This window comes from Ochotona princeps, chromosome 30 (genome assembly GCF_030435755.1).
Source record: "Ochotona princeps isolate mOchPri1 chromosome 30, mOchPri1.hap1, whole genome shotgun sequence".
Classification (NCBI taxonomy): Eukaryota; Metazoa; Chordata; class Mammalia; order Lagomorpha; family Ochotonidae; genus Ochotona; species Ochotona princeps.
The window spans coordinates 20,244,033-20,270,977 of NC_080861.1; the positions used below are offsets into that span (position 1 = coordinate 20,244,033).

General features: G+C 52.7%; 1 protein-coding gene across 1 annotated transcript in view; it reads right to left on the reverse strand.

The window, feature by feature from the left end:
• Window positions 1-19,257, reverse strand: part of XYLB (xylulokinase) — a 34,855-nt gene extending 15,598 nt beyond the window's left edge. The window contains exons 1-12 of the mRNA XM_058657210.1: window positions 19,151-19,257; window positions 18,049-18,131; window positions 12,962-13,031; window positions 10,816-10,896; window positions 9,555-9,641; window positions 8,991-9,119; window positions 8,506-8,571; window positions 6,241-6,313; window positions 5,097-5,215; window positions 1,388-1,469; window positions 605-645; window positions 91-206 (exon numbers count right to left, since the gene is read on the reverse strand). Of these exons, the coding sequence (XP_058513193.1) occupies window positions 91-206; window positions 605-645; window positions 1,388-1,469; window positions 5,097-5,215; window positions 6,241-6,313; window positions 8,506-8,571; window positions 8,991-9,119; window positions 9,555-9,641; window positions 10,816-10,896; window positions 12,962-13,031; window positions 18,049-18,131; window positions 19,151-19,207 (1,004 nt within the window). The 5' untranslated portion in view covers window positions 19,208-19,257. The remainder of the gene's footprint in view (window positions 1-90; window positions 207-604; window positions 646-1,387; window positions 1,470-5,096; window positions 5,216-6,240; window positions 6,314-8,505; window positions 8,572-8,990; window positions 9,120-9,554; window positions 9,642-10,815; window positions 10,897-12,961; window positions 13,032-18,048; window positions 18,132-19,150) is intronic.
• Between the last annotated feature and the right edge of the window lie 7,688 nt (window positions 19,258-26,945).

Here is a 26,945-nt window from a genome sequence, read left to right on the forward strand (position 1 = left end):
TAGGGTACTCATGATGGTGCCGGCACTGGCCCCACCAGGTTGTACTCCCCCTCCAACCAGGGATCAGTGTCAACCCATAGCCAAGCTTACCACAAGAGCGCCATGTACTGCTGGGGGTCCACTGGGTTACAGAAGATGTGGCCTTCCAGAGCAGGGCTGGGCTTGGGCAACCAGAGGAACAGGGTGTCACTGGTACCCAAGCTGACCTGGGAACATGGGGCAGATGAAGTGCTGCATGTCTTACCTACACAAGCTTCTTGATGCCAGCAACTGGTCCTGCACGCCCACCCTACCTGTTGAGGGCTGCAAGGCCATTTCCTTAACCCTTGGAGCCTCCCACGACTCCCCCTAACACAGTGCTTTGGGCAAGGGCTATGGGAAGCGAAGTGACATCTTCTTGATGGGTCTCTACTTCTGACCCTCTGCTGTCATCGTTACAGGACTGGCAACTGTTAGAGCAACTATGACCATGTCCTCGTCAGCTGCCTTCTGGGGGCCAGCAGGGCCCACTCCCACCCCTGACAGAAGCCCAGCTACTGCTGAGAGTCCAGCACCCTGGTTCCCTAGAGCTGGACAGAAAGTTACAAGCAACGAGTCATCTTACCGCAATGTCACCTTCCTCCAGCTTCATGCCTGCCAGCGATGCTGCCAACAGGAGGGGAGTTTCCATTCAGCTGAAGGCCACTCAATTGCCACAGGCCAAACCACGGTCCCATGCCCCTCCCCAGTCCACACACCAGGATGCAGGCAGGGACAGTGTGGGTGAGCGGAGGGACCAGGGGACCCCAAGACAAGCTCACGGGAGTCAGGATGCAAGACCCCAAACCCTCACCACTGCGGGTGAGGAAGAGCAGAGAGAATGAAGGCAGGCTGGGGGCATGAAAAGGACAGGGTCAAGGTCAAGTTCCATTTTTGCCTCTGGCCTCCGTCACAAGGCCCTCAATACAAATCCTGGTCTGCCCTAGAGCTGGAAAACAGGCCTGCCATGTGGGGCGGGAGCTCAATCTTGACTGTTGGCAAAAAGAAAAAGAACAAGTGGGAGAAGGAGAGAAGATGCCCTTCAAACCCTGCCAGTGAGGTTCCTGGGCAGCACACAGTAGGACCTCACGGGGGCCCCCCGCAATCCTGCCACACACTGAGTATTCACAACCCGGACGGACAGAAAGACCCCAGGACAGGCTACAGGCACCAAGATGGGGGCTTGAGGCAGTGCAACCCCCTTTAACCTGGTGGTCAGCTCCCACACTGGCCTGGGGGAGGCCCCCGAGGACAGAGCCAGGGAAGGGTAGTGCAGATACAATGGGTGAGTTTCCACGGAAGCGGAGCATGAGACAGCACGGGAAGGCCCCAGTTGGGCCATGGGGAGGAAGTTCTTCCCAGAACTCACCTGGGTTGTCCCCAGTGAAGGCAACCACTTTGCAATCAGGAGGAAAGCCGTAGCGCTGTGTGTAGTAGCGTGACACGGCTCCCTGCAGAGAAGGAAGGAGCGAGTGAGCTGCTAAGCCAAGGCTGTGGGCTCAGCATGGCTGCTACAATCTTAGCACCCAGGCCACCATGACTTTCTGGGCATCTCTGCAGGAACCAGGAACTCCATCCGAGTCTCCCACGTGGGCAACAGAGACCCAGGCACTTTTGCAGGTGCATGAACAAAGATTTGGGTTAGAAGCAAAGCAGCCAGCAATGGGAACTCGCATTCTGACAAGGGTTGTGAATGTCTCACGAGGTGGCTTAACCTGCAGAGCCACAATGCCCACCACGAATCACTTCAATTTCAGATTCAAGGAAACTAGAACCAACCAACCTCCAATCTGAACCTGGCCACAGCAATAAAAAACAACAAAAAAAAGCTACACCAGGAACTGGACACCCACAGGCAACCCATAGGAGCAGATAAAGGTCTTATCACCCGGGCCCACGCACCCAGCACCTGATGGAGATGAATCACACACATGACCGAACAACACTCAAGGAAATGAACCAGAAAGCCAGCCTGGGCCTGGAACCACCTACCCCTCAATCAGGAGATGCCAGGTGTGGGGTCAGAGGGCAGGAATGCTCTCTGCAGAAACCCACGTTCTTTACAGAATGGGTATAGAAAAAAAATTTTTTTTTTTTTTTTTTACTTTTGGTTCCCTGATCAGATCTGAGGTCCAAAAGTTTGGAAGGGACAGTGGCAGTTAAGTTGCAAACTAGGACAATTGCTTCCCATACTGCCTCCACTCTCCATTTCATAGGTATTATAGTCTTTAAAGATTTACTTATTTGAAAGGCAGAATTATAGAGAGGAGAGAAAGAGAGACAACCTTCCATTCGCTAGTTCGCTCTCCAAATGGCTGCAAGTGTCAGGCCGGGCCAGAGTGAAGCCAGGAACCAGGAGGTTCTTCTGAGTTTCCCACGTGGAGGCAGGGGGCCTGAGCACTTGGACCACCCTTCACTGCTGTGCCAGGCACAATAGCAGAGAATAGGATCAGAAGTGGAGCAGCTAAGGGGCCAAGTGCAACAGCCTAGGGGCTGAATCCTCGCCTTGTATCTGCCGGAATCCTGTATGGGGGCCAGTTCGAGATCCCAGCTGTTCTACTTCCCTTACAGCCCCTGCCTGTGGCCTGGGAAAGCACTAGAGGATGGCCCAAGGCCTTGGGACCCTGCACCCGTGTGGGAGATCCAGAAGAAGCTCCTGTTCCTGGCTTCGGATTGGCTCAGCTCCGACCATTGCAGCCACTTGGGAATTGAATCAGTAGACGGAAGATTTTTCTCTCTCCTCTCTCTAAATCTGTCTTGCCAATAAAAAATAAATCTTAAAAAAGAAAAAAAAGAAGTACAGCAGCAGGATTCAAACTGGTACCCATACAAGATAACAGTACTGACGGTAGCAGCTTAATCCACCACACCACACCAGTGAAAGCTCCCATCCACTCTCCATTTCAGACTTTGATGGCTTAAGTAGCTGGGTTCCTACCATCCACAGGGAGACCTGCATGGAATGCCAGGCTCCAGCCCCGGTCCTGGCTGTTGTGGGCATTCAGAGAATGAACCATAGAAGGGAGATGTCTGGTTTTGTCTGCCTTCCTAAAATGTTAAAATGCCAAACAAAAGAAATAACTGCTTAATAACAAAACAAAATGAGAATTTGAGAAAACAAATCAGTCGAGGGGTAGGCATTTTAGGATGCCCATGTCAGAGCACCTGGGCTGGATCCCCAGCTCTGGGTCTCGATCCAGCTTCCTGTTAACGTGGGCCCTGGGAGACCATGGAGACATTCATCAACCAATATCCTGAGCAGTCCAAGTCTTTTCGTAAAGAAACTATATTCATGTGAGAGGCAGCGAGACACAGAGCCTGGGCCAGGCCAATGCTGGGCGCCAGGACCCCAGTCCAGGCCTCCCACGCGTCGGCAGGTACCCAAGCCTTCATGGCTGCCTCCCATGGCAGCATCAGCAGAAAACTGGATTCAGGAGCAGAGCCAGAGCACAACCCAGGCACTCTGGCACAGGGTGTGAGTGTCCCAACCTCATGGCGTAACTGCTAAGTCAAATGCCCACCCTCCAAAAGTTTCTGGTGTCGTGGCGTAGCAGCCTAAGTCTCTGCCCCCAGTTTCAGTGTCTCTTGTGAGCACTGGTTCGTGTCCTGGCTTCTACAATTGCTATCCAGCTCCCTGTTGATGGCCTTGAAAGGCAGTGAAGAATGGTCCAAGACCCCTACATCCATGTGGCTGACCCGGAAGAAGCTCCTGGCTTTGGATCAGCCCTGCTCTGTCCCCCACACCTTGCGGTTCATTGGAGAGTGAACCAGTGGATGAGAGACCTCTGTTTCTCCTGTCTGTAACTCTTTCGAATAAATGCAATAAAACTAAAACATACAAAGCAAAACATCTTTTATCATGTCCCCATTTCTATTCTCAGACCCTAAAAGCATGCGCTGTGTTCCAAAACTGTCATTCAGGTTTCAGCTCCCATCCCAGGATGACGCAAACCCCAGCCACCCTAGGACCCTATCGTAGGAGCAACACCTGCACAGATGGGCCAAAGGTACCTAAAGGTCACTCGTTGCCTCGCTATGATACTACGGTGTTGGGCCCGGCACAATGGTTCACTAGCTAAATCAACATGTTGCAAGTTCCGGGTTCCCATATGGGCAACAGTCTGTGTCCCATCTGTTGTACTTCTCTTCCAGTTCCCTGCCTGTGGCCTGGGAAAGCAGTCAAGGATGGCCCAAAACCTTGGGACCCTGCACCTGCATGGGAGATCTAGAAGATGCTCCTGGTTCCTGGCTTCGGATTAGCTCAGCTCCAGCCATTGTGGCCACTTGGGGAGTGAACCGTGAATGGAAGATTTTTCTCTTTGTATCTCCTTTCTGTAAATCTGCCTTTCCAACACCAACAACAACAATAATGATAACAATGATAAAAGCAAAAAGAGAAATCTTCACAAATAAAATAAAATACTACAGAGTGGGCCCCGGGAGGAACTTGAGTCTTGTGGACATGTTTGAACTGTACTCACGTGGACTTGTACCTACTCCTACCTGCAACGACAAAAATTTCTTCTCTTATTCATTACCTTCTCATAATCATCACCCTCAAAACACAGCCATGGACTGGTGCTGTAGGGTATCAGAATAGCCAGGATATGAACCAGCACCCCTATGAAATGCCAGCGGATGGAAAGTGAGCATTCAGCCACTAGGCTATTGCGCCAGGCCCCAAATAAATCATTTTAAGCAAAGACTAATGGTCTGACTGCCATTGTTTCAGATGAGGAAATGAGGCGCAGATCAAGCCAGGAGGAGGAGCCAGGATTCAGTCTGAGTCAGGGCAGTACCCAGGCCTGCGCTCTACCAGGCTTGCTGTGTTTCCTATTTCTCCTTGGAATCACGTGCTTCAGGTTCCAACCTGGGTAACAAGGCCTTGAAGGTCAGCCCACACGAGCCCTGTCTCCTGAGATCCCTCCCCCAGCACGCAGCAGCACTGATCTGGATATTGCAGTGTTACTAAACTGGACCCCTGATGTGTGCGTCAGTGCCTGTGTGTGCACGCATGGGACGCCTCTCAGGTGGCTGGCTGCCAGCATCCACATGAGCAGTCCCTGCAGCTGACCTACCACAATGCAGCAGGACGGCACGGCCGGCCCCAGCTTCTCCTCCAGGTGAGGCGCACAGGCGCTGAGGCAAGTCTGGGACCAAGCTTTGTCCTGGATCTGCAACAGGTTCATTCCAGAGCCTGCACGAGGAAGCACAGATGGAAGCAAAACATCCTGAGAGACAGCCTTTTGAGAAACTGCAGCTATGAGCAGGCCGCAGGCAGCAGGCAGTTCCCTACTCCTGCCTGGAGTCACTGTGGGGCCAGGAACCAGGGGCCAGAAGGACACCTGTAGTCAGCAAGCACCACCACCACCCACAAACACTGCTCCCAAACCCACCCAGGTCCACAGCACGTGCTGCAGGAGTCCTGTCTTCCCCTGCGAGGACTTTTAGCCCTTGGTCTTCTTTAATCTCTCTCTTCCTGGAGCTGCAGCACCCACGCACAGCCCTCTGTGAACTTGCGCAAGGCCCAGCGCAGGCTCAGCCCCTGTCGGAAGCCCCAGCCAGGGTCTGGTCCCTGCTCCGCCCTCTGCTGCTGCTCTGTCTGTATCCTGGCACATTCAGACTCGCACAAGCCTTCCTCCAGCCACCTGCCCGTGTGTACCCTTTAACTGGCCTCATTTCCATCAGACTTTTATGATGAGTTTTGATACCACAAACTCAGATTCCTCCTGGGCTCACCCAGCGTGCGTGGCATCTCCAGTTACCAGCTCCTCGTGGGAGCCAGGCTCTAAGGCGGTGTATACACCCGGGGATGCCCCCTCTTCCCCGAACACTGTGTGGCCAGCAGGGTGAGGCACCCTGAATGTCTCTTGCCATGCTACCCGCCGCAATTTCACTGCCAGCCCTGCAGAGGGACCCAGAGTCAAGTTCCTGGACCTCAGAGTGTCCCCCAGAGGAGCCTCCAGGGGCCTCCAGCCCTCAGCTCAACCAACATCTCATGCCAGGTCCCAGGGCCAGCAGCACCCTCCAACAAGCTGCACCCACAGTCCCGACTCTCGGGCACCACGTGGGGAAAAAAACATGTGAGGAGTCACTTGTAACCCAGTAGATGGTTCCTAACACATTCTGCTCTGTGCTGTCAATGAGGCCTGTTACTGGCACCTGCTCAAGGTGGAACACATGCCACCTGCATGCCCATTGGTCTGGCGCCCCGCAGCTTACCATCGCTGTAGTCGATAGGAGAGTAAGAGCCCAGGAAGAGGGAAGCGGCAAAACTGCTGACCAGGGAGATCCTCTGTGAAACAGAAGCACAGTGAAGGATGGCTTCCTGCCGCATCCCCAAGCTACTTTACACTTCTGTACATGTGAGGCCGTAAGCGCGTGCGCATGTGTGTGTGTGTGCAAACAAGAGACTGAGCATGCCAGCTAAACGCAGCTGGAGCAGTACGCATGGAGCACACAGGCTCACAGCACTTTCTGCCTGAACATAAAATTGCCAAGACAGAAAACAAAAGGTTCATGAAGAAAAAACCACACCCAGGGAAGTTGGCTTTCCATCGACTCCTCAGGCTGGGGACACAGGGTTGTTGGCTTCCTTTCTCTGGTTCTGTGGTCTTCATCTCCAGCCACGGGACTCAGAAAGAACCAAAACAGAGGCCGGGAGGCAAAGCTGCCACCTTGTATAGGCGCCGGTTTGAGTCCTGGCTACTCCACTTTCTGATCTAGCTCCCTGCTAGGCAGCTTGGGAAAGCAGCAGCAGATGATCCAAGAGCTTAGACCCCTGTAACCCATGTGGGAGACAGGGAAGAAGCTCCTGGCTTCAAAGCAGCCAAACCCTGGTTGTTGCAATCAGGGAATCAACCAAGATCTCTCTCTCTCTCTAATCTAACTTTCAAATAATAATAATAAGAGCAATCAAGATAATTTTGAGAGTTCAGGGTGAGTGAAGGAGACCCTCGGGGCAGAACCCAGTCAGCTGGGTTGGCATGTCAGCCTGAGGGTCCGTACTCCTCCTGGGTGCCATGGGTCCCAGGGGCCAGCTGCGAGAAGGATGACCCTCCCAGCCCTCCTTCATTCCACACACAGAATTCGGGAAAGGCCTCCCCATCCCTACCCAAAGCTTACACTAATGCCTAACGTTGCAGTCATGAAGCAATAAGACGCACATCAGTACCCACTTCGCAGAGGCAGGCAGGTGGCACAGCAGTTGCTGTTCTGGGTGCCCACATCCCACATCAGAGTCCCTGCACTGCAGTCTCGGTGTCACTCCCACCCAGCTTTCCGCTAACGCACACCCTGGGAGGCAGCAGGTGAATGTGTAAGTACTAAGGCCCCAGATGGAGTTCCAGGATCCTGGACTCTCACTTGGCCCAGCCCTGAGCGCTTGTAAGCATTCGAGTAGTGAACAAACAAACAGAAGACTCTGCCTCTCAAGTAAGTAAATGAAAACTAAAGATAAAAAAATTAAAAGTCGGGGCCCTGCGCAATAGCCCATAGGAGCACCAGTTCTAATGCCTGCAACCCTGATTCCAGGACAGCCCGAAGCCTTGGGACCCTGCACCAGCTTGGGAGACCTGAAAGAAGCTCCTGGCTCCTGGCTTCAGATTGATTCAGTTCCAGCCATTGTAGCCACTTGGGGAGTGAAGCAGTGGACAAAAGATGTTCCTCTCCGTCTCTCCTCTTCTCTGTATATATGACTTTCCAATAAAAATAAATAAATCTTTTTAAAAAATTAGTTAAAAAAGAAAAGTCTGTATCTGATCTTATTTTAAAGGTCTTTAAGATTTATTTGCAAGGCAGTTACATAAGAAGCGGAAGTCAGAGATCTTCCACCTGCTGGTTCACTCCCCAAATCCAGCCCAGGGCTGGATCAGGCAGAAGCTTATCAGAGCTTTCCCATGTGGGTGCAGGGGTCCCAGGGCTTGGAATATCTTCCACTGCTTTCCCACACACATTGGCAGGGAGCTGGGTGAGCAGTGGAGCAGCCAGGACTTGAACAGGCAGCAACGGCTTTCCCTGGCTGTTTTTTCCTGATTTTACTGGAGCTGATGGGAGCGGAACTGCACCTTGGAGCAGCGCCAGGTGTAAGCTTTCAGCAAGTGTGCAGCAGGGAGAAAAGCTAGGGTCCTACGACAGCTGGACCGCCACTGCAGATGTGAATGTCCAGGCCTACAGAGTCCCAAAGAAAGCACTGACTATGTGCCAGTCAGCTGTGTTAACAGGTAGCATGGCACAGAGCCCAAGGGACACCTGGGTTTCCTTCTGTGATCTCGACCCAGGACACTTGACAATCCACTGCCTCCCACTGCAGGACCCACCCTACCCCCTGCAGTAAGCTCCTGACTTTGCCTCCCTACAAGCCTCCTCTTCCTAGCGCTCTCTGGCCACAGTTTTTGGCCCATGTATGCAAGACAGGTCCACACAAGAGCTAAGTACTCAACAGAAATTCATTTGGGACTTTTGACCGGACGCGGGTGCCGAACCAACCTCGGTCTGCCTGTAGGCCTCAGGGTCCTGCTGGTAAACCTTGGCGATCTGGTTTCCAGTGAACCGCTGGAAAAGGACAACAAATCCTCAGAAACCGTGATCCCAGCACGTGAGTCCAGCTTACTCCTGGGCTCAGGACAACCTTGACCTGGGAATGCTAACTCTGCTCCATCCCCATGACCATGGCACTTTGGCCTGGGACTCCCTGTGAGGCTCCTGGTATCAGCTCTTTGGATGGAAAGCAATGGCTTTATTCCCACAAGCTGGGGACAGACCCAGCAGGGCCAGCCACTGGGCAGTACCACACACCCTCATACCTCAGTCCAGCTGGTGCTGTGACAGCTCAGCGCCATATGCTGCTCCCCCCAAGACTCCTAGATAGGCCCCTCAGATCAGTCTGGCCAATCACAGCCACCCCTCTCCCCGGGATCCCTGTGGGGTGTGTCACCAGCCCCCAAACCCTTCCAGCCACAGGTGCTGCCCACCTCATAGGCGCGGGACCCTGTGAGACAGCTGAGAGCCTGGGGCCCACCCACGGCGGCCTCCAGCCTCTGGCACTGGGCTGTGGTGCTGGAATCCATCCACACGGGGCAGTCGCTGACCGAGAAGCACGCCTGTGGCGAGAAGCATGGGTCCTGGCTAGGGTTGTGCAGCTCCCTGTGTCCCGGGTAGGCCTTCATGCCAGGCTCATGGCAGGAGGCATGAGAAACGGTGCATGCTGGGAAGGGTCATGGCCATGGCCATGCAAGGTGTGGGGTGTGCTGGGGCATTCAGAGCCTAGGAGGAAAGTAGAAACCAGGGGTCCCGCCCTCACATTGAGAAACCCCTGAGGGGCGGCACGGATGCTAGGATCCAGGGTCCTATTTGGCAAGAGCAGCCCCACACCAGAACCCGTCTTAGGGAGACAGGGTGGTTCATACTCAAAGGATAGCGGTAAGTGCAACCTGTCTATACTCTCAGCAGACTGGGGAACCACCCCCAGAGCCCAGGACCCTTCTCCCCCTTTTGCACCTCTTTCTCAGACTTACCCTCCAGGATCCCAGTTTTACCTGCAGCTGCTGGTGCAGTGAGAGGTTGGGTGACAGGCGACTCAGGGTCTGGCTGGCCCCAGTCTTCCAGTACACGCTTCCATGTTGCTGCCGGGGGAGGAGGGAGAGATCCAAGCACCTGATCATATGGCCACACATAGACAGATCGGACAACCAAGCCCAGCCTCCAAGCCTGCCCCTGCCATCGCTCAGCCAGAACTCACTGCCTTGGTGAAACTCAGCCTCCGTGTCTACAGAATGGACGTGACCTTGTTCCTGTCAGCCCCATTCCATTCGGGAATTACCAGTTTGTATGACAACATTTTTGGAAAAAATCTTAGGGAAATACACCGCTCATGCTATCACTGAAATTCACTCTTCCCTCCTCCTGGATAAACATTCATCTGTTTATTCAGTAACCACAGATCAAGCACCCAGATCATACCAGGCAGGGCATGGGTGAAAGGGGTATGGCTATCCAGGGCAAAGAATACAAATGGACTCCACAGTCCCTGTGCAGTGGCAGTGAAGGACCAGGGGAATACAGAGAACACAGCCAGTGGGGGCAGAGGGCAGGCTGAACCAGCAATGCCTGGGTGGGTCTGCAGGTAGCAGCCTCTACTACCTGCGGGACCACGAAGGCCAGTGTTCTAGGAGGGTGGTCCTGCAATCAGGGTGGGGAAAGGCCACAGCCGTAAAAGTCATGCTCCTACAAATGTGAAGGGCAAAAAGAACATCAGCTGAAGCTTTCCCTTAAGAGAGGTGAGGCCCAGCAGGTGCCAGCAGGCTGAGGGCTTGGGCCAGATCGCCGACCAGGAGCGTCAGAGCTGGGGGCGCTAAGCACTGCTCACCACCACCTGCGGCGCCAAGATGAGGATCGAGTAGAAGCAGTGAGTTCAGAATCGCCCACGGAGACTTCAGCACTGTGACTGTGTACAGTGAGTGCTCACTCAGTTCCTACCCTCAACTACCACTGCTCCTCATGTCATGGCTTACTTTGCTTTGACTCTGGAAGTGAAAACGCAAAAGCAAATCTAGTGCTGGCACATGGTCCACAATCAGTCCATGTCAAATTCTTCCCTTTTGGGGCACTGGGATTCAGTTGCCCTCAACAAGCGACCTGTGTGATCTGATGCTTGGCACACCTGTTGCAAGCAGGTGAGCCACACGCTGCCCCAGGCCCGCAGAGCAAGCGTCTTCTCACGCCCACACCCATCCGGGTGCCCATACCCACCCAGCCAGCTGCCTTCAGGGGCGGAGAAGGGGGCTGCTGCCAACGAACCTGGCCTGCCCCGGACAGGGCTACCACCTGAGAGAACTCAAATCCCGAAGCCTTCATCTTCTCCAGGAGGATGTCCAAAGCCTGAGGGAAGAAATTGCACAGAACCACTTAGTCAGGGAAGGCCTCATCCCGGCCTTGGAAGTGCGGTGAAGGATGGCAGCAGGGGGGGTGGAGAGGCATCCTCTGTCCCAGCAGGTGCAGATCCCACCTGGTGGCTTGGGACTAGCACCAGTGAGCATGCCTGAGGTATCAAACGCACGGCATTTGAACCAGCAGTCCTCAAACTCTGATTCTGCAGCGTGTGACTTGGGAAGACAAAGCCAGGCAGCTTGCATTCGTTGGCTCTCCTCTGCATCGTAAAACCACCATGTTAATGATGCGAAGCTGCTGCAACAGAGGAAGAACGGCAGGGCAGAGGGTTGCCATGGGGAAAGGAGGTTGGCAGGAATGACGGCCATCTGTCCCAAGCCTCCACGCCACCACCGTGCATTTAGGAGAATCATCTTTTTTAGCAAGATGCCATGGGTGGCGGGTTGGGTTGCGGACCCTGGCAGAGTTTGCGACCACCTCTCAACTGCTGCTACCCAGCTCGTGCCCGACCTCACCACGCTTAGACTCGGCACAAGGGCTGGGTGTATGGTTATTCTGATCCCTGTTCCTTAAGTTCTGGGGACACAGGGGCACACAGTGGCAGCACGGACTGGCAATACTGGCAACAGGTCCAGTGCACGGGGCTTCTCAGAATCAGAAATCAGGGGTTGGCACCACCATGAGGTAGGTTAAGCCGCTGACTATGGCACTTGCATCCCACGTGGGTACCAGTTTGAGTCCCAGCTGTTCCAGCTCCTCGTTTATGACCTAGGGAAGCAGTGGAGGGTGGTACATGTCCTTGAGGCCCTGCCCCCATGTGGGAGACCCAGAGGAGACTTCAGGCTCCTGGCTTCAGACTAGTTCAGCTGCAGCAGCTGCAGCCATCTGGGGAATGAACCAGCAGATGAAAGATCTCTCTGTCTCTTCTCTCTGTGTAACTCTGCCTTTCAAATAAAAATTAAAAAAAAAAAAAATAAATCTTTGGGCCCGGCATGGTAGTCTAGCGGTTAAAGTTCTCGCCTTGTACGCGCCAGGATCCAACATGGGTGCCGGTTCTAATCCTGGCTGCTCTAATTCTCATCCAGCTCCCTGCTTGTGGCCTAGGAAAGCAGTTGAGAATGGCCCAAAACCTTGGGACTCTGTACCCGTGTGGGAGATCCAGAAGAAGCTCCTGACTCCTGGCTTCGGATCAATGCAGTTCTGGCCATTGCAGCCACTTGGGGAGCAAATCAGCAGACGTAAGATCTTCCTCTCTGTCTCTCCTCCTCTCTGTATATCTGCCGTTCCAATAAAATAATAAATAAATCTTTTTAAAAAATAAATGTTTTTGAAGTTGCTTTAACCACAGTGCAAGGGCCTGCACTCTCACCTGCCTGCCCAGCTCTGAGACTCCACTGTGCAGACACCTGCCCCAGGAAGTGGCAGATCAGATTTACAAAGGAGAGGATGTCTAGGGTTGAGCTCTAAGACCCCAGGGCCTGTATTTTCAACTCAGAGAAGCCCACAGGGCCCAACTACAGAGGAAGGCTGGGAAAGAGATTATAATTAGTAGTAGTAGTAATATTAATATTATCCAAAAAGCATAGACAGAGATCTTCCATTCGTTGGCTCACTTCCCAAATGGCCATTAACAGTCAGAGCTAGACCAAGGAGAAATCAGGGGACCAGAACTCTAAGTAGGGCTCCCACCAAGGTGGCAAATACCCAAGTACTTGAGCGATCGCCTACTGCCTCCCACAGTTGGCATTAGCAGGAAGCCAGAACCAGGAGCAGGGCTGGGACTCAAAACCCGAGCACTCCAATACGGGCCACGGGACTGCAACACGGTCTCTTTCGTGCCACGTCATGTGCCCACCCCGCTCTGTGGGATTTCACAGGTGGGACTGGTGGGATGTCCAGTTGCTGCTGGTCTTCCCAGCCTGGAGGTAATGTTGCCAGTTTCCGCTGAGCTGGTCCCAGACAGACTCTACTTCCTCGAGAGGGCCCGAGTTCAGCAGCTGTCCTCAGGAGCTGCCGTCCACTTAGGCAGAAGAGGGGAGGAATCCGCTGCGCTCACCTGCACCCACATCAGGACCGGAGAGGTGACCGTCAGCCCATCCCCGTGCACGTGAACACCGCCCTGCGTCCTGCAAGGCGAGAGAAGGAAGGACCACGTGGGACAGAGCCTTGGGGCAGCAGGGGCCACTGCCTCCCTGTTGAGGGCGGAGGCACAAACACGGACAAAGGAAGAAAGGGCCTGAGCCTGGCTCTAGGTACCACTTCCCAGGGAACACAGGCAGGCAGTGTCGATGGTACCTAGGCCATGAAGCAAGCAGTGGGGGGTCGAGCAGGAGCCAGCATTGTAGGATAGTTGGTTACCTTCTACCTGTGATGCCAGCATCCTATGTGGGCACTAGACTGGGTCCTGGCTGCTCCACTTTCAATCCAACTCCCTGCTACTTACAATTGGAAAAGCAGCATGAAAGCCCTTTGAGCCTCTCTGGGAAGCCTGGGTGGAGTTCCAGGTTCCTGGCTTTGTCCTGGCCCAGGGCTGGCTGGCCATTGCTGGCCGTTGATGGAGTGAACCAGCCGATCTTTGAAGTTCTCTCTCTCAAAAGGCCGCTGTATGGCAAAGAGGAAGCAGCCCGGGGTTCACAGGCCACAAAGCCTGCAGGCTGATTCTCACCTTCTAATTTTTTTTTTTCTATATTGAAAAGGCGGATCAGTTTACAGAGAGGAGAAACAGAAAGATCTTACATCCATTGGTTCACTCCCCAAAATGGTCGCAAGGGCCACAGCTGAGCCGATCCAAAGCCAGGAGCCAGGAGCTTCTTCCGGAATTCCTGCTTCTGGGATTCCCAGGTGGGTGCAGCAGCCCAAGCCACTATGCCATCTTCTACTGCTTTACCAGGTGCACTGACAGGGGGCTGGATCTGAAGTTGAACACGCACATGTGGTGTCAGAGTCCCCGGCTTAACTCTCACCTATTCGTAATAACAGACGGCAGCCCACCAGAAGTCCCTAAACAAGTGAACAGATGGACTGTGGTGTAAATGAAGATGATAATGTATCAAGGAACCGCCACAAAGCACAGATCTGGGTCACACACACGCTCGTGAGCACAGGCCACAGGTCTCTGTTCATAGAGGCAGATAGGAAAGTGCAGATTCAGCTACAGGAAGCAGAGCACACCTGAGGTTGCCTAAGTTCAGTGTGCACCGTCCTACCTATTGGGGAAGTGCACACACACACACACACACACACACACTCACACACACACAAACTCACATACTGCTCCCATCGGCTGGTTCACTCTCCAGGAAGGCAGCGGCCAAAGCTAGGCTAGGGTCAGAGGAAGGAGTACAGGACTCAGTTGAGGCCTCTCAAGTGGCAGGGAGCTGACCACTTCAACCAATATCACTACTTGCCAAAGCCTGACTTAATGGGGTCAGAGGTCAAAGTCAGGTGACAAACCCAGGCACTGCTTCGTGAGCCATGGGATGGATCAGCCACTAGGCTAAACTCTCATCTTGAATTATCATTTCTTTTTTTTACAACATTTTTCAAGATTTATTATTATTGTTATTATTACTTTTTAGAAAGTCAGATATACAGAGAGGAAAGAGACAGAGAGGAAGGGAAGATCTTCCGTCCGATGGTTCACTCCCCAAGCGGCCACAACAGCCGGACCTGAGCCAAACTGAAGCCAGGAGCCCAGACCCTCCTCTGGGTCTCCCAAGAGGGTGCAGGGTCCCAAGGTTTTGGGCCGTCCTCCCCTGCTTTCCCAGGCCACAAGCAGGGAGGGGAAGCGGGGCCTCCAAGATTAAAACTAGCACCCATACGGGATCCCAGTGTGGGATGGGCTGCTTGGGGAGTGAATCAGCAGATGGAAGATCTTTCTCTCTGTATATTTGATTTTGCAATAAAAATAAATAAATCTTTTAAAAATTCATCCGTGGTAAGATTTAAAAATAGTAATAAGTTAATTAAAAAAAAAAACCGGCCTGGCAGCGTGGCCTAGCAGCTAAAGTCCTCACCTTGAAAGCCCCGGGATCCCATATGGGCGCCGGTTCTAATCCCGACAGCTCCACTTCCCATCCAGCTCCCTGCTTGTGGCCTGGGAAGGCAGTTGAGGACGGCCCAATGGATTGGGACCCTGCACCCGCGTGGGAGACCTGGAAGAGGTTCCTGGTTCCCGGCTTCGGATCGGCGCACATCGGCCCGTTGCGGCTCACTTGGGGAGTGAATCATCGGACGGAAAATCTTCCTCTCTGTCTCTCCTCCTCTCTGTATATCCGGCTGTAATAAAATGAATAAATCTTTAAAAAAAAAAAAAAAAAGAAGATTCCGTCTCCTAACATTGTTGAATGTCCCTAAGCTAATTTGTAAATGCAATATGATCCCAATGCACAGGCTAACAATTTTTGTTTTCTGAAAATGGAAAGGTTGATTCTAAAGCACGCATGGAAAAAGAGCAAGAAAGAATGGCCAAGAAAACTGGAGAGTAAGAGTAAGAAGCTAATAATAATTGCAGATACTAACACAGAAAAGGAAGTTGCAATGATTACAACAACATGTTACTGGTTCACGAACAGACCCACCAATCACACCCAGAATTACAAGGGAACCTTGAAAAGTTCACGGAAAATGGGGTTGCAAGGCAAATTTAGGGATCCGCATTTCCTGACACTCCTGTGGGATTGCTGGCCTCAGTTCCCAGCTCCGGCTTCAGCCTTGGCTCGGCCCCAGTGTCATCATAGGAATTTGAGGCGAGAAGGAGCAAACGGAAGTCCTCTCTCTACCTCCCCATTTGTACATAAATCATAAAATAAGGGCAAATTCATTTTTGTCCAAAAAAATTTTTTTTGAAATCCATGAGAGAACTTTAGAATATTCATGGTAATTGCATTTAAACATGAATAAACTATATAGGGATTTCAACTTTTTTGCAAGAAAATAATTACCTTTTAACCCCTTATCCATGAACTCTGAGAAGTATCCTTATATACCCAAGTAAATACAATGCTGACAAAGTCAGCAAGGTGAAGTCACAATTCTGTACCAAAACAACCAGATTTGGGGGAAAAACTCAGGTCTGGACACGAACATGATACTATGCACCTGGAAAAAAATTCCAAACATTTCCAAGCACAAGAACCCTGAGCTCTTGTAAGAACTAGACCACACCATGGTGAATGCTTCCCTAACCTTGGAGTGAGGAAGGCTTCTTTCCTGCCCAAAACCTACAGGCCACAACAGAACAAACTGTGAAACTCAAGAAAAAAAATGACATTCCTAACGTTGGGGCCAGTGTTGTACCCAATACGGAAGCTAGCCCTACAATGCAGTACCTGGCCTCTGACCTACTCGAGCCCAAAGAGCGATGGCAACAAACCAGCAAATGGAAGATTTCTCTCCTGTCTGTCCCTCTGTTACTCTGCCTTTCAAATAAATAAATACAACCTGAAAGAAGAAATAAGAAATAACATGCTCAACTTCTCTCATCCTAAGAAAAATGTACAGTAAATCCAGGAAGACAGTTCTCCCTGATAATAGACGTTATAACTGCCACTCACAGGCGCTGGCTAGACGGGATGAGAGCTGGCAGTTTTGGGGGACAGGTGCCCAAGGGGCACACAGGCAGCGAGAGCTTCAACGAGGAAGTGGCACCGGAAAAAGAAGGGGAGAAGGGCAGGAATGCCCGCATCCCATATCAGAGAGCCCGTTGCACTGTGTATCCTGGGTCTCCTGCTGATGCACACCCTGGGAGACAGTAGATGATCCCTAAACATTCTTGTGGGACATCTAGGTGGAGTGCTTGACTCCAGACTAACCTGACCCACCCCAAATCCCGGAAGGTATTTGGGAAGTGAGCCAGAGCCTGGAAAAATCTCTGTTTTCCTTGACACACCCCCTTTCAGATAGAGATGAGTCATTTTTTTCTTTAAGATATATTTATTTTTATAGGAAAGTCAGATTTTACAGAAGGGAGAGAGAGAAAGTGGCTACAACAGCCAGAGCAGAGTCAATATGAAGCCAGGAGCCAGGACCACTGGGTGGTCTTCCTCTATAACAAGTCTCCCGCATGGGTGGAGGGTCCCAAAGCTGTGGGCCATAATTAATTGCTTTCCCAGGCAGTTAAGTATACAAGCAGGGTGCTGGATGGGAAATGGAGCAGCCATGACACAAAATGGTGCCCAAATGGGAAGCCAGCAAGTGTAAGGTGAGGATTTAGCCACGGAGCCTTTGGGCGAGGCCTAAGTGGAGTCATTTTTAAAGATTAAAGTAAGGGGCCCGGCATGATAGCCCAGCGGCTAAAGTCCTCACCTTGAACACACCAGGATCCCAAATGGGCACCGGTTCTAATCCCGACAGCTCTGCTTCCCATCCAACTCCCTGCTTGTGGCCTGAGAAAGCAGTTGAAGACAGCCCAAAGCCTTGGGATCCTGCATTCATGTGGGAGACCTGGAAGAGGCTCCTGGCTCCCGGTTTCAGATTGGCTCAGCTCCAGCCATTGCGGTCACTTGGGGAGTGAACCATCGGACAGATCTTCCTCTCTGTCTCTCCTCCTCCTCTCTGTATATCTGACTTTCCAACAAAAATAAATAAATCTTAACCAAAAAAAAAAAAAAAAAGATTAAAATAAGGTCCTTCCCCAGAACCCCACTATGCCCTTCCCACTGGCTGAAGTGCCCCTTCCTTCCATCAGCTGGTTCACAACACCCACTCCGATCTCAATTTCAGCATCACTTCCTTCGGGACCCTCCCTCCCCAAACTGGGTGGTCTTCCTTTATGACAAGCACCAGGAGAAATGAATTCCTTTCCTTCCAAGACCTTTTCTGAGTTTCTAACCAACATCCTTTTTGGGAGTATCTTTGACTAGTATCGGTGTCCTTTGCTCAATGGGCAGCCTGGGAGGACCACGTCTTTCTGGATTCACCTTTCACTCTGAGCGCCCAGCACAGTACCTAACACCAAGTAGGTTTCAACTGAAACCACGTGAGTGGATGGATGGCTGGCAGGAAGGGATTGGAAAGGAACGGGGGAGAAATGTTTGCCAGTATAGAGCAGTGGTTCCTGCAGCCTGTGAAGTTACAGCAGTGTGGTGTTTGAATGGAGAAGGCCCCAACACCCTTACACAAACACGCATGCCCACCACATACCGAAATTCCGGAAGGTCTTTGTCAAAATGCACGCTGTCCTCATAGAACACGTTCAGCTCCCCGTCAACAGCGACGACTTTCACCTTGAAGGCAAGTTCACTGGTGGGTCTGTGCACCACCACCCATGGGTGGGAGATCTTCTGCCTGGAGCTATGTCTGACCGCCACCTGACCCTGACCCTGACTCTGATCCCAGCCACAGAGAACTACCTGGGCACGCACCCATCCTACAGTGAGTGCAAACACCCCTGAGCTAAGGCAATCTCTACTCCCCAAACAGCCAAGGTCATGAGTTACAGGCTGTGCCTGGCCAGGAACTTGAAAAAGTCCTGGGGAGGGGAGAGGAGGGAGCAGAGGGGCTGGAAGGCAACCGCCAATCCAGTTGGCTGCTGCTGCAGCAGACGGTGGAGCAGACACAGACACGCGGGCCCCAGCCATGCAGATCCCCTCGCTCAGGGGGGACAGCCCTGTCCTGGCCGCAGGCGAGACGTCAGGAGTCCCAGGAGATGCTCGCGGCCAGCATGGGCACAGGCCCGGCTCCCTTGTCCTGTTCCAGGAAGGCCTCGGACCTTGACTGGATTTATTCCCCCCAAGCGCAGCATGGAGAAAGCGGCGGCGTCGGGGCTCGCCGGTTTGCAGGGGAAACCCAGTCGGCCTCTGGCCAAGGCCCGCGGACCGAGGGCAGTCATGGAGAGGACGAAGTCCAGGTCCACTCTGTGCCCATCTCCCTGAGGAAAAACACACTTCGGGCAAGGGTCCGACTCCGGGTCACTGATGTACGGCGCGCTCCTGGTCCCGTCGGTCTGTTCCCGACCCCGCAAGGCACTGCTGAGCGCAGCCTGCCTCTGCTCTCCACGTGTCCACGGAGCTCCGCCGGGGGTTGAAGGAGAGGGCAAGAGGGGTCACGCCTTATCCGGAAACTCTAGAGCAGCGGTGGGCTCCGCGGGGTCGAGGTGGCAACCCGCGGGCGGGCGGCAACGCGGGCACCCCGGTTAGAGCCCAGAGGGAGGTTCGCCCGCGACTCCGCCCAGCGCCACCCCCAAACCCCGCGCCCTGGCGCCTGCTGCGCCCCCAGGCCCGCGCGCGGCGGCCCGCACCAGTACCTGCTGCGTGCTGAAATCCCAGCCCAGGCAGCAGCGACGAGCGCCTTGCTGCGCCATGGCCCCACTCGGTCCCGGGCGCGTCTCCCGCTCCGGCTCCAGTGGCGCGACCGTCACCGCGCTCCTCGCACAGAGCCGCGCGCTCCGCCCCCGGCCCGCCCTCGCTCCGCCCCGGCCTGGCCGCACTCTGGCCCCTGGTCACGAGGCCACAGGCGTTCGGGCGCCGCCTGCGGGACGCACGAGTGGGGAGGCGGGCTCTGGGCCTCCGCTCCGGATGGGCATAGCACCCGTGCCCGTATTTCTCCCGCTGCCCGGCTCATACTTTGTGCTGTGCCGCCCCGACTCGACCTGACTTCCCTCGGGGACATCCGCTTTCAGGTGAGTCTGCGCTGGGTTCCAATGGCGGCCTGTTCGGACCCCGCGGAGCTGAGCGCCCCCCACCTGTGCACTCAGAATGCAAGCCCCAGTCCTACCCAACGCAGATGCTGTGAGTGCAGACCCAGTGGACAAGATGAGAACCAAAATCAGGCCTGGTCCCTTTGCTTCACCGGGCTTACACCTGCTCCTCCCTTTGTCCCACCTGAATGTACCCTTCTTGTCCCTAAAGCCCGGCTTAGGGTCCCCACCACCCATCCAAGTGAGATGCCCCTCCTGGGAGCCCAGCACGCACAGGCACACCAGAGATCCTCTCACTTACTGCTGGAGTTCCTTTGCGCTCTCCCTTGCAGGACAAGAGCTATTTGGCGTTCAGATGGAAGCATCCTTCTTGCCAAAGACTTGTCCTCCAAGAACCTCCCCAGCCAGGTCAAGTGCAATGATGACCTGGTACAATGCAATTCTTCTTTGCAGTGTTGCTGGGAGGTGGCTACTGTTTCTATTTCTTCTTCCTCCTCACCTCCTCCTCCTCCTTCTTAAAATTTTATTTTATTTTTATTGGAAAGTCAGATGTACAGAGAGGAGAGACAGGGAGGAAGATCTTCCATCTGATGATTCACTCCCCAGGTGGCCACAATGGATACTGAGCCCATCCAAAGCCAGGAGCCAGGAGCCTCTTCTGGGTCTCCCATGCTGGTGCAGGGTCCCAAGGCTTTGATTAGTCCTCCACTGCCTTCCCAGGCCACAAGCAGGGAGGGGACGGGAAGTGAGGCTGCCAGGATTAAAACTGGCACCCATATGGGATTCCGGCGCATGCAAGGTTAGGACTTTAGCTACTAGACTACTGTGCTGGGCCCATTCTTTTTAAAAAAGATTTATTTATTTTTATTGAAAAGTCAGATATACAGAAAGGAGGAGAGACAGAGAGAAAGATCTTCCGTCTGCTGATTCACGCCTCAGATGGCCACCACGGCTGGAACTGAGCTGATCCAAAGGCAGGAGTCACGAGCTTCCTCTGGGTCTCCCATGTGGGTGCAGGGTCCCAAGGCTTTAGGCCGTCCTCTGCTGCTTTCCCAGGCCACAAGCAGGGAGCTGCATGGGAGGCAGAGACGCTGAGACACAAACTGACACCCATATGGGATCCTGGTGCATGCAAGGCGAGGATTTCAGCCACCAGGCTACCCAGGCAGGTCCTGCTTTTCTCCATTTCTAAAAAACACTTTCAGGGGTGGCCTGCACCATAGCATGGTAGGCTAAGCTTGTGTCTGTTACTCCTGCATCCCATATGAGCATCAGCTAGAGTTTCGGCTGCGCTACTTTAATCCAGCTCTCTGCTTATGGCCTGGGAAAGCAGTGGAAGATGGCCCAAGTGCTTGGGCCCTGTTGGGGCCATTTGAGGAGTGAACCAACAGATGGAAGACCGACCTCTCTACCTCCACTTCTCTCTCTGTGACTCTGTCTTTCAAATAAAAACAAAAAATTGGGGGTTGGCATAGTAGTCTAGTGCCTAAAGTTCTTACCTTGTATGTGCTGGGTTCCCATATGGGTCCCGTTTCTTGTATTGGTGACCCCAGTTTGTGTCCTAGCGATCCCACTTCCCCATCCAGCTCCCTGCTTGTGGCCTGGGAAAACAGTGGAGGATGGCCCATTGCCTTGGGACTCTGCACCTGCCAGGGTGCACTGCCATTATGGCCACTTGGGGAGTGAATCATCCGATGGAAGATCTTCTCTGTCTCTCCTCTCTGTATATATATATATATGGCTTTCCAACAAAAAAATAAATCTAAATTAAAAACTAAATCTTAAAATTTTTTAAGCTTTTAGGGGCAGGTATTGTGGCGCAAGCAGGTTAGGCTGCTGCTTAGAACCCACCTGGTTCAAGGCTTGGCACGAATCTTCAGCCTGGCTCCCTGCTAATGTGCTTGGAGGCAGTAGGTGACAGCCCAAGTGTGTCGTCAAATCCCTGTCACCTGAGTGGGAGACTCAGCTGGATCTGCTGGCTTCTGCCTGGGGCTGTTGGGGCATGTGGAAAGTGCACCAGCAGATGGAAGATCTACCTATCTGCCTTTCAAATAAATAAGTCTGGAAAAAATAAAATGTTAAGGGCGTGCAGTGTGGCATAGCAAGTGAAGCTGTCACTTGGGGCATCCTGTTAGGTTTGAAGGCGATTATGAAAGGGAGAGACTTTTAGTTCAGGCAAAGGGCATTTACTAATCAGGGCAGAAGAGTCTGACAGATGGCTTCCTGGCGGGAGTTGGCCCAGGACCCCTGCCACGTGGTGGGGTGACCGCGTGAAGGGAATGGCCGCCCAGGCTGGGAGAAGGCAGGAGCTGCTCGGGTTGGTGTGTGCATGTGTGGGACGTGTAGTTTGGTGATATTCATCATGGCAGACGTTGTACAGAGACAAGGTCAGGGTGATTCAGCATTCCAAATATTCCTGGATGGGAGGGTTGGTTTCACTTCTGCTCTGCCCAGCCTAGCACATCCCGAATCACAGGATGCCTAGTTCAAGTCCCAGCTACTCCACTTATCATCCAGCTTCCTGTGAATGTGCCCGATGACGGTTCAAGTGCTTGAGAACCCTGCTGGCTGTGCGCGAGGCCAGCATGGGGTTCCCGGTTCTTGAATTCATCGGGCCACATCTCGGCCGACGTGGGCCTTTAATGAGTGAGAAATTGGGAATCTCGCTCTCCCCATCCTTCTCTCTCACTGTCACTCTGCTTTTCAAGTAAAAATCTTTAAAACCACAACAAAACCTCTGGTAAGATATAAAATATGATGCAGTACCCGCAGCATACCAATGTTCATGCTAAAACCAAAGAAGTGCCACTGAGGGTGATCAAGGAGCATTTCTGATGCTCCAGTGACGCCTCCTAGCCAATAACCCCCAAGGTCATTGTTACTCTGGTATCTTAGTCATCGTCCTTGGTTCCCAGAATGAGAAACTGAGGCAGAAGGATGTTGGTGAACTTGGACCCAGGTTCAAGGTCTGTGGCAGAGCTGGGCCTGGCACCAAGAAGACTGGCTACAGAACTCTCATGATTAGCCAGGATGGCGTGATTCAGAGGGATGGTGTGATTTACAGGGATGGTGTGACTCACAGGGATGGTGTGATTCACAGGGATGGTGTGATTCAGAGGGAAGGCGTGATTCAGAGGGATGGTGTGATTCACAGGGATGGTGTGATTCAGAGGATGGCGTGATTCAGAGGGATGGCGTGATTCAAGGGATGGCGTGATTCAGAGGGATGGCATGATTCAGAGGGATGGCGTGATTCACAGGGATGGTGTGATTCAGAGGGATGGTGTGATTCAGAGGGATGGTGTGATTCACAGGGATGGTGTGATTCACAGGGATGGTGTGATTCAGAAGGATCGTGTGATTCAGAGGGATGGCGTGATTCACAGGGATGGTGTGATTCAGAGGGATGGTGTGATTCAGAGGGATGGCGTGATTCACAGGGATGTGTGATTCACAGGGATGGTGTGATTCAGAGGGATGGCGTGATTCAGAGGGATGGCGTGATTCACAGGGATGGCGTGATTCACAGGGATGGCGTGATTCACAGGGATGGTGTGATTCACAGGGATGGCGTGATTCAGAGGGATGGCGTGATTCAAGGGATGGCGTGATTCAGAGGGATGGCGTGATTCAAGGGATGGCGTGATTCAGAGGGATGGCGTGATTCACAGGGATGGCGTGATTCAGAGGGATGGCGTGATTCAGAGGGATGGCGTGATTCAGAGGGATGGTGTGATTCAGAGGGATGGTGTGATTCAGAGGGATGGTGTGATTCACAGGGATGGTGTGATTCACAGGGATGGCGTGATTCACAGGGATGGCGTGATTCAGAGGGATGGCGTGATTCAGAGGGATGGTGTGATTCAGAGGGATGGTGTGATTCAGAGGGATGGTGTGATTCAGAGGGATGGCGTGATTCAAAGGGATGGCCCGCCAGGAGGACCCTATGATGTGCTCTGCAGAAAGTGAAGGTGGGTTTCTTTCCCAGGCGACCTTATAAGGAAGGCCACGTCTTGTTCAGTACACCTTTCCCTATAGTGTATGACACCTGCCTGCTTCTTGTTTGATGATAACTCCTTCCTTAACAGTGGCCATTTGCCTGTGTAAGAGCCCATTTAAACTCTGATTCAAGTCCTGGCTGCTCCACGTCCTAACCAGCTCCCTGCTAATGTGCCTGGGTAAGCTTCAGAAGGTGACTCAAGTCCTTGGGACACTGCACCCACACAGCACACCCAAAACAATCTCCTGACTCCTGCTCTGAAATTTCTCAGTTCCATGGCAGTCATTTGGGGAATGAATCAGAGGATGGAAGATCTTTCTCTCTCTCCTTTTCTCTGCAAATTGTCCTTTCCAGTAAAAAATAAAGAAATGTTTAAAAACAAACAAGGCCCGGCATGACAGCCTAGTGGTTAAATCCTCACAGAGAGAAGTGCAAATCCAATCCTTACCCTCTAGTCTCCAGTGCCACAACCTGGATTTTTCTCTAAGGGAAACTTGTGCAGTGCAAAAATCCATTAGAAAATGTCTCTGCTGAGACCAACATTGTGGCACAGTAAACTAAGCCTCAGTCTGCAGTGTTGGCATCCCACATGGCCACTAGTTGGAGTTCTGGCAGCTATACTTGGTATCCAGCTCTCTGCTTATGCCTGGGAAAGCAGAGGAGGACAGACCAAAGCCTTAGGTCCCTGCACCCACATTGGGGTACCGAGACGAAGCTCTAGGCTTCTGGCTTCAGATCAGCTCAGCACTGGCCATTGTGGCCAGTTCGAGGATGTACTAGCAGATGGAAGGTCTTTCTTTGTTTCTCCTTCTCTCTCTGAGTCTACCTTTTTAATAAATTAATGTTATTATGTTAAGATTTATATATTTTATTGGAAAGGCAGATGTACAGAGAGGAGGAGAGACAGAGAGGAAGATCTTCCGTCCAGTAATTCACTCCCCAAGTGGCCGCAACAGGCGGTGCTGTGCCGATCCGAAGCCAAGAGCCAGGAACCTCTTTCCACGTCTCCCACGTGGGTGCAGGGCCCCAATGCTCTGGCCCATCCTCGACGGCTTTCCCAGGCCTCAAGCAGGGAGCTGGACAGTAAATGGAGCTGCCAGGATTAGAACCAGCGCCCATATGGGATCCCAGCGCGTTCAAGGCAAGGACCTTAACCATTACGCTATCATGCCGGGCCCAATAAATTAATTTTAAAAGTAATAGCAAGCACTGCTCTGAGGACTGCCCCTTGAGTTCTTCAAGCCTGGTGCTCTTGCGTTGTCACCTCCTCGCCCCCACCCCGGCCGTGTCCCCTGTCCTTCTACACCCGTCCACCCTGTGGCTTCCGTTTCCTTCAGTGACCTGCTGATCGATGCACACCCTGGACCTTCCATTCAACTCTTGGTTCCATTCACCAGAAAGCCCCCAGCCCAGAGTCAGCCCAGTAAGTGCCTCCCCTCTTAGGGGGCCCAGGCTGCTGGGCAGAGCTTAGGAATATCACTCATCCAGGAGGGGATCCTGGCACCCCGGTTCACAGCTTCTTCCACTCCCAGCCCTCACAGTGGCCCTCGGGGTTCTAGCTGCACCCTTATGGTCACGCGGCACCCTTATGGTCACTCCCCACTTCTCCCCAAACCTGGAGACGCCTACACTCAGCCTCTTCATCCTCCTTCCCTTAACCATTTTTTTTTAAAAGATTTATTTATTTTTATTGGACAGTCAGATATACAGAAAGGAGGAGAGACAGAGAGGAAGATCTTCTGTTGATTCACTCTGCAAGCAGCCACAAGAACCAGAGCTGAGCCGATCCGAAGCCAGGAGCCAGAAGCTTCCTCCGGGTCTCCCATTGGGTACGGGGTCCCAAGGCTTTGGGACATCCTCAACTGCTTTCCCAGGCCACAAGCAGGGAGCTGGATGGGAAGTGGATCAGTTGGGACATGAGCTGACACCCCTATGGGATGCTGGTGCTTGCAAGGAAAAGATTAACAAATTGAGTCATTGTGCTGCTGGGTCCTTATTTATTTATTTTAAAGGTTGCCACAGATGGGGAGAGAGGGAGACGGAGAGAGTGAGAGAGAGAGACAGATCTTCCCTTTGTTGGTTTACTCCCCAGATGTCTGCAACAGCTGGGCTGGGCCAGGGTGACACCAGGATCCCACAGTGGGCCATCATCACATTGTTGCCTTGCTTGGGCTACTACTAGGGGGCTGGATTGCAACTTGAGTGGCTGGGATTTGAAACGACACTAGGATACGGATGTCAGCATTGCCAGCAGCTGCTTCGCTTGCTGCTCCTGCAAACTGCAGGTTGCCTCCGTGTGAGGCTGGGAACTTGCGCTCGGGGCAGTCCCCATGGGGCTTCACCCCGAATCGTACTCCCTCCGCTTAGCTGTCCCTTCTCTCGATGGCTTGTAAAATAGAGCCAAGCCACGGTGAACCTGCTTGTACATATTACTTTCCTGCTTCAAGGATTTGCCTCTTCCAGGAAAATCCCAGAAGCAGGATTGCTGGGTCAAAGAGCAGGGAAAGTGTCAATGCCACATGCCAAGTGCCACACCAGAAACTCTGCACTTTGCACTCATGCTGCGGTGCAGGGAGCTCTCCACGTGTCTGTCACGACTTCTACTGATTCTCTCTCTCCCTTTCTCTCTCACACTCACACACACATCTTAAAAACAAAGTGATAGACACAGGGAGTTCTTCCATATACTCCTGAAATGGCTAAAATGATCAGGGTTGCTGGTTCAGAGTGCAGGGTTTCAAGGACTTGGGCCAGCCTCCACTGCCTTTCCAGGCACATTAGTAAGAGGCTGGGATTGCAAGCGGAGCATCTAGGACACAAATCTGGACTCTCAACGCATGCCAGCACTCTCTAAGAAATAGTTTAACTGGCTGCACCACAATGCCACTCCCTGAATACATTTTTTTTTATGATCAATTTTTTGGGGCCTGGCACGATAGCATAGTGGCTAAAGTCCTCACCTTGAACGCACCAGGATCCCATAAGAGCGCTGGTTCTAATCCCAGCAGCCCAGCTTCCCATGCAGCTCCCTGCTTGTGGCCTAGGAAAGCAATAAAGTATGGCCCAAAGCTTTGGGACTCTGTACCCATGTGGGAGACCCGGAAGAAGCTCCTGGCTCCTGACTTCAAATTAGCTTAGCTCCAGTCATTGCAGCCACTTGGGGAGAGAAACATCAGACAGATCTTCCTCTCTGTTTATCTGCCTTTCCAATAAAAATAAATAAATCTTTTTAAAAACTCGATTTTTTTCTTTTAAGATTTTACTTTTATTGGAAAGGCAGATAAACAGAAAGGAGGAGAAACAGAGAAAAATCTTCCATCCAATAATTCACTCCACAAGTGGCCACAACAGCCAGAGCTGAGTCAATCGGAAGCCAGGAGCCAGCACTTCTTCTGGGTCTCC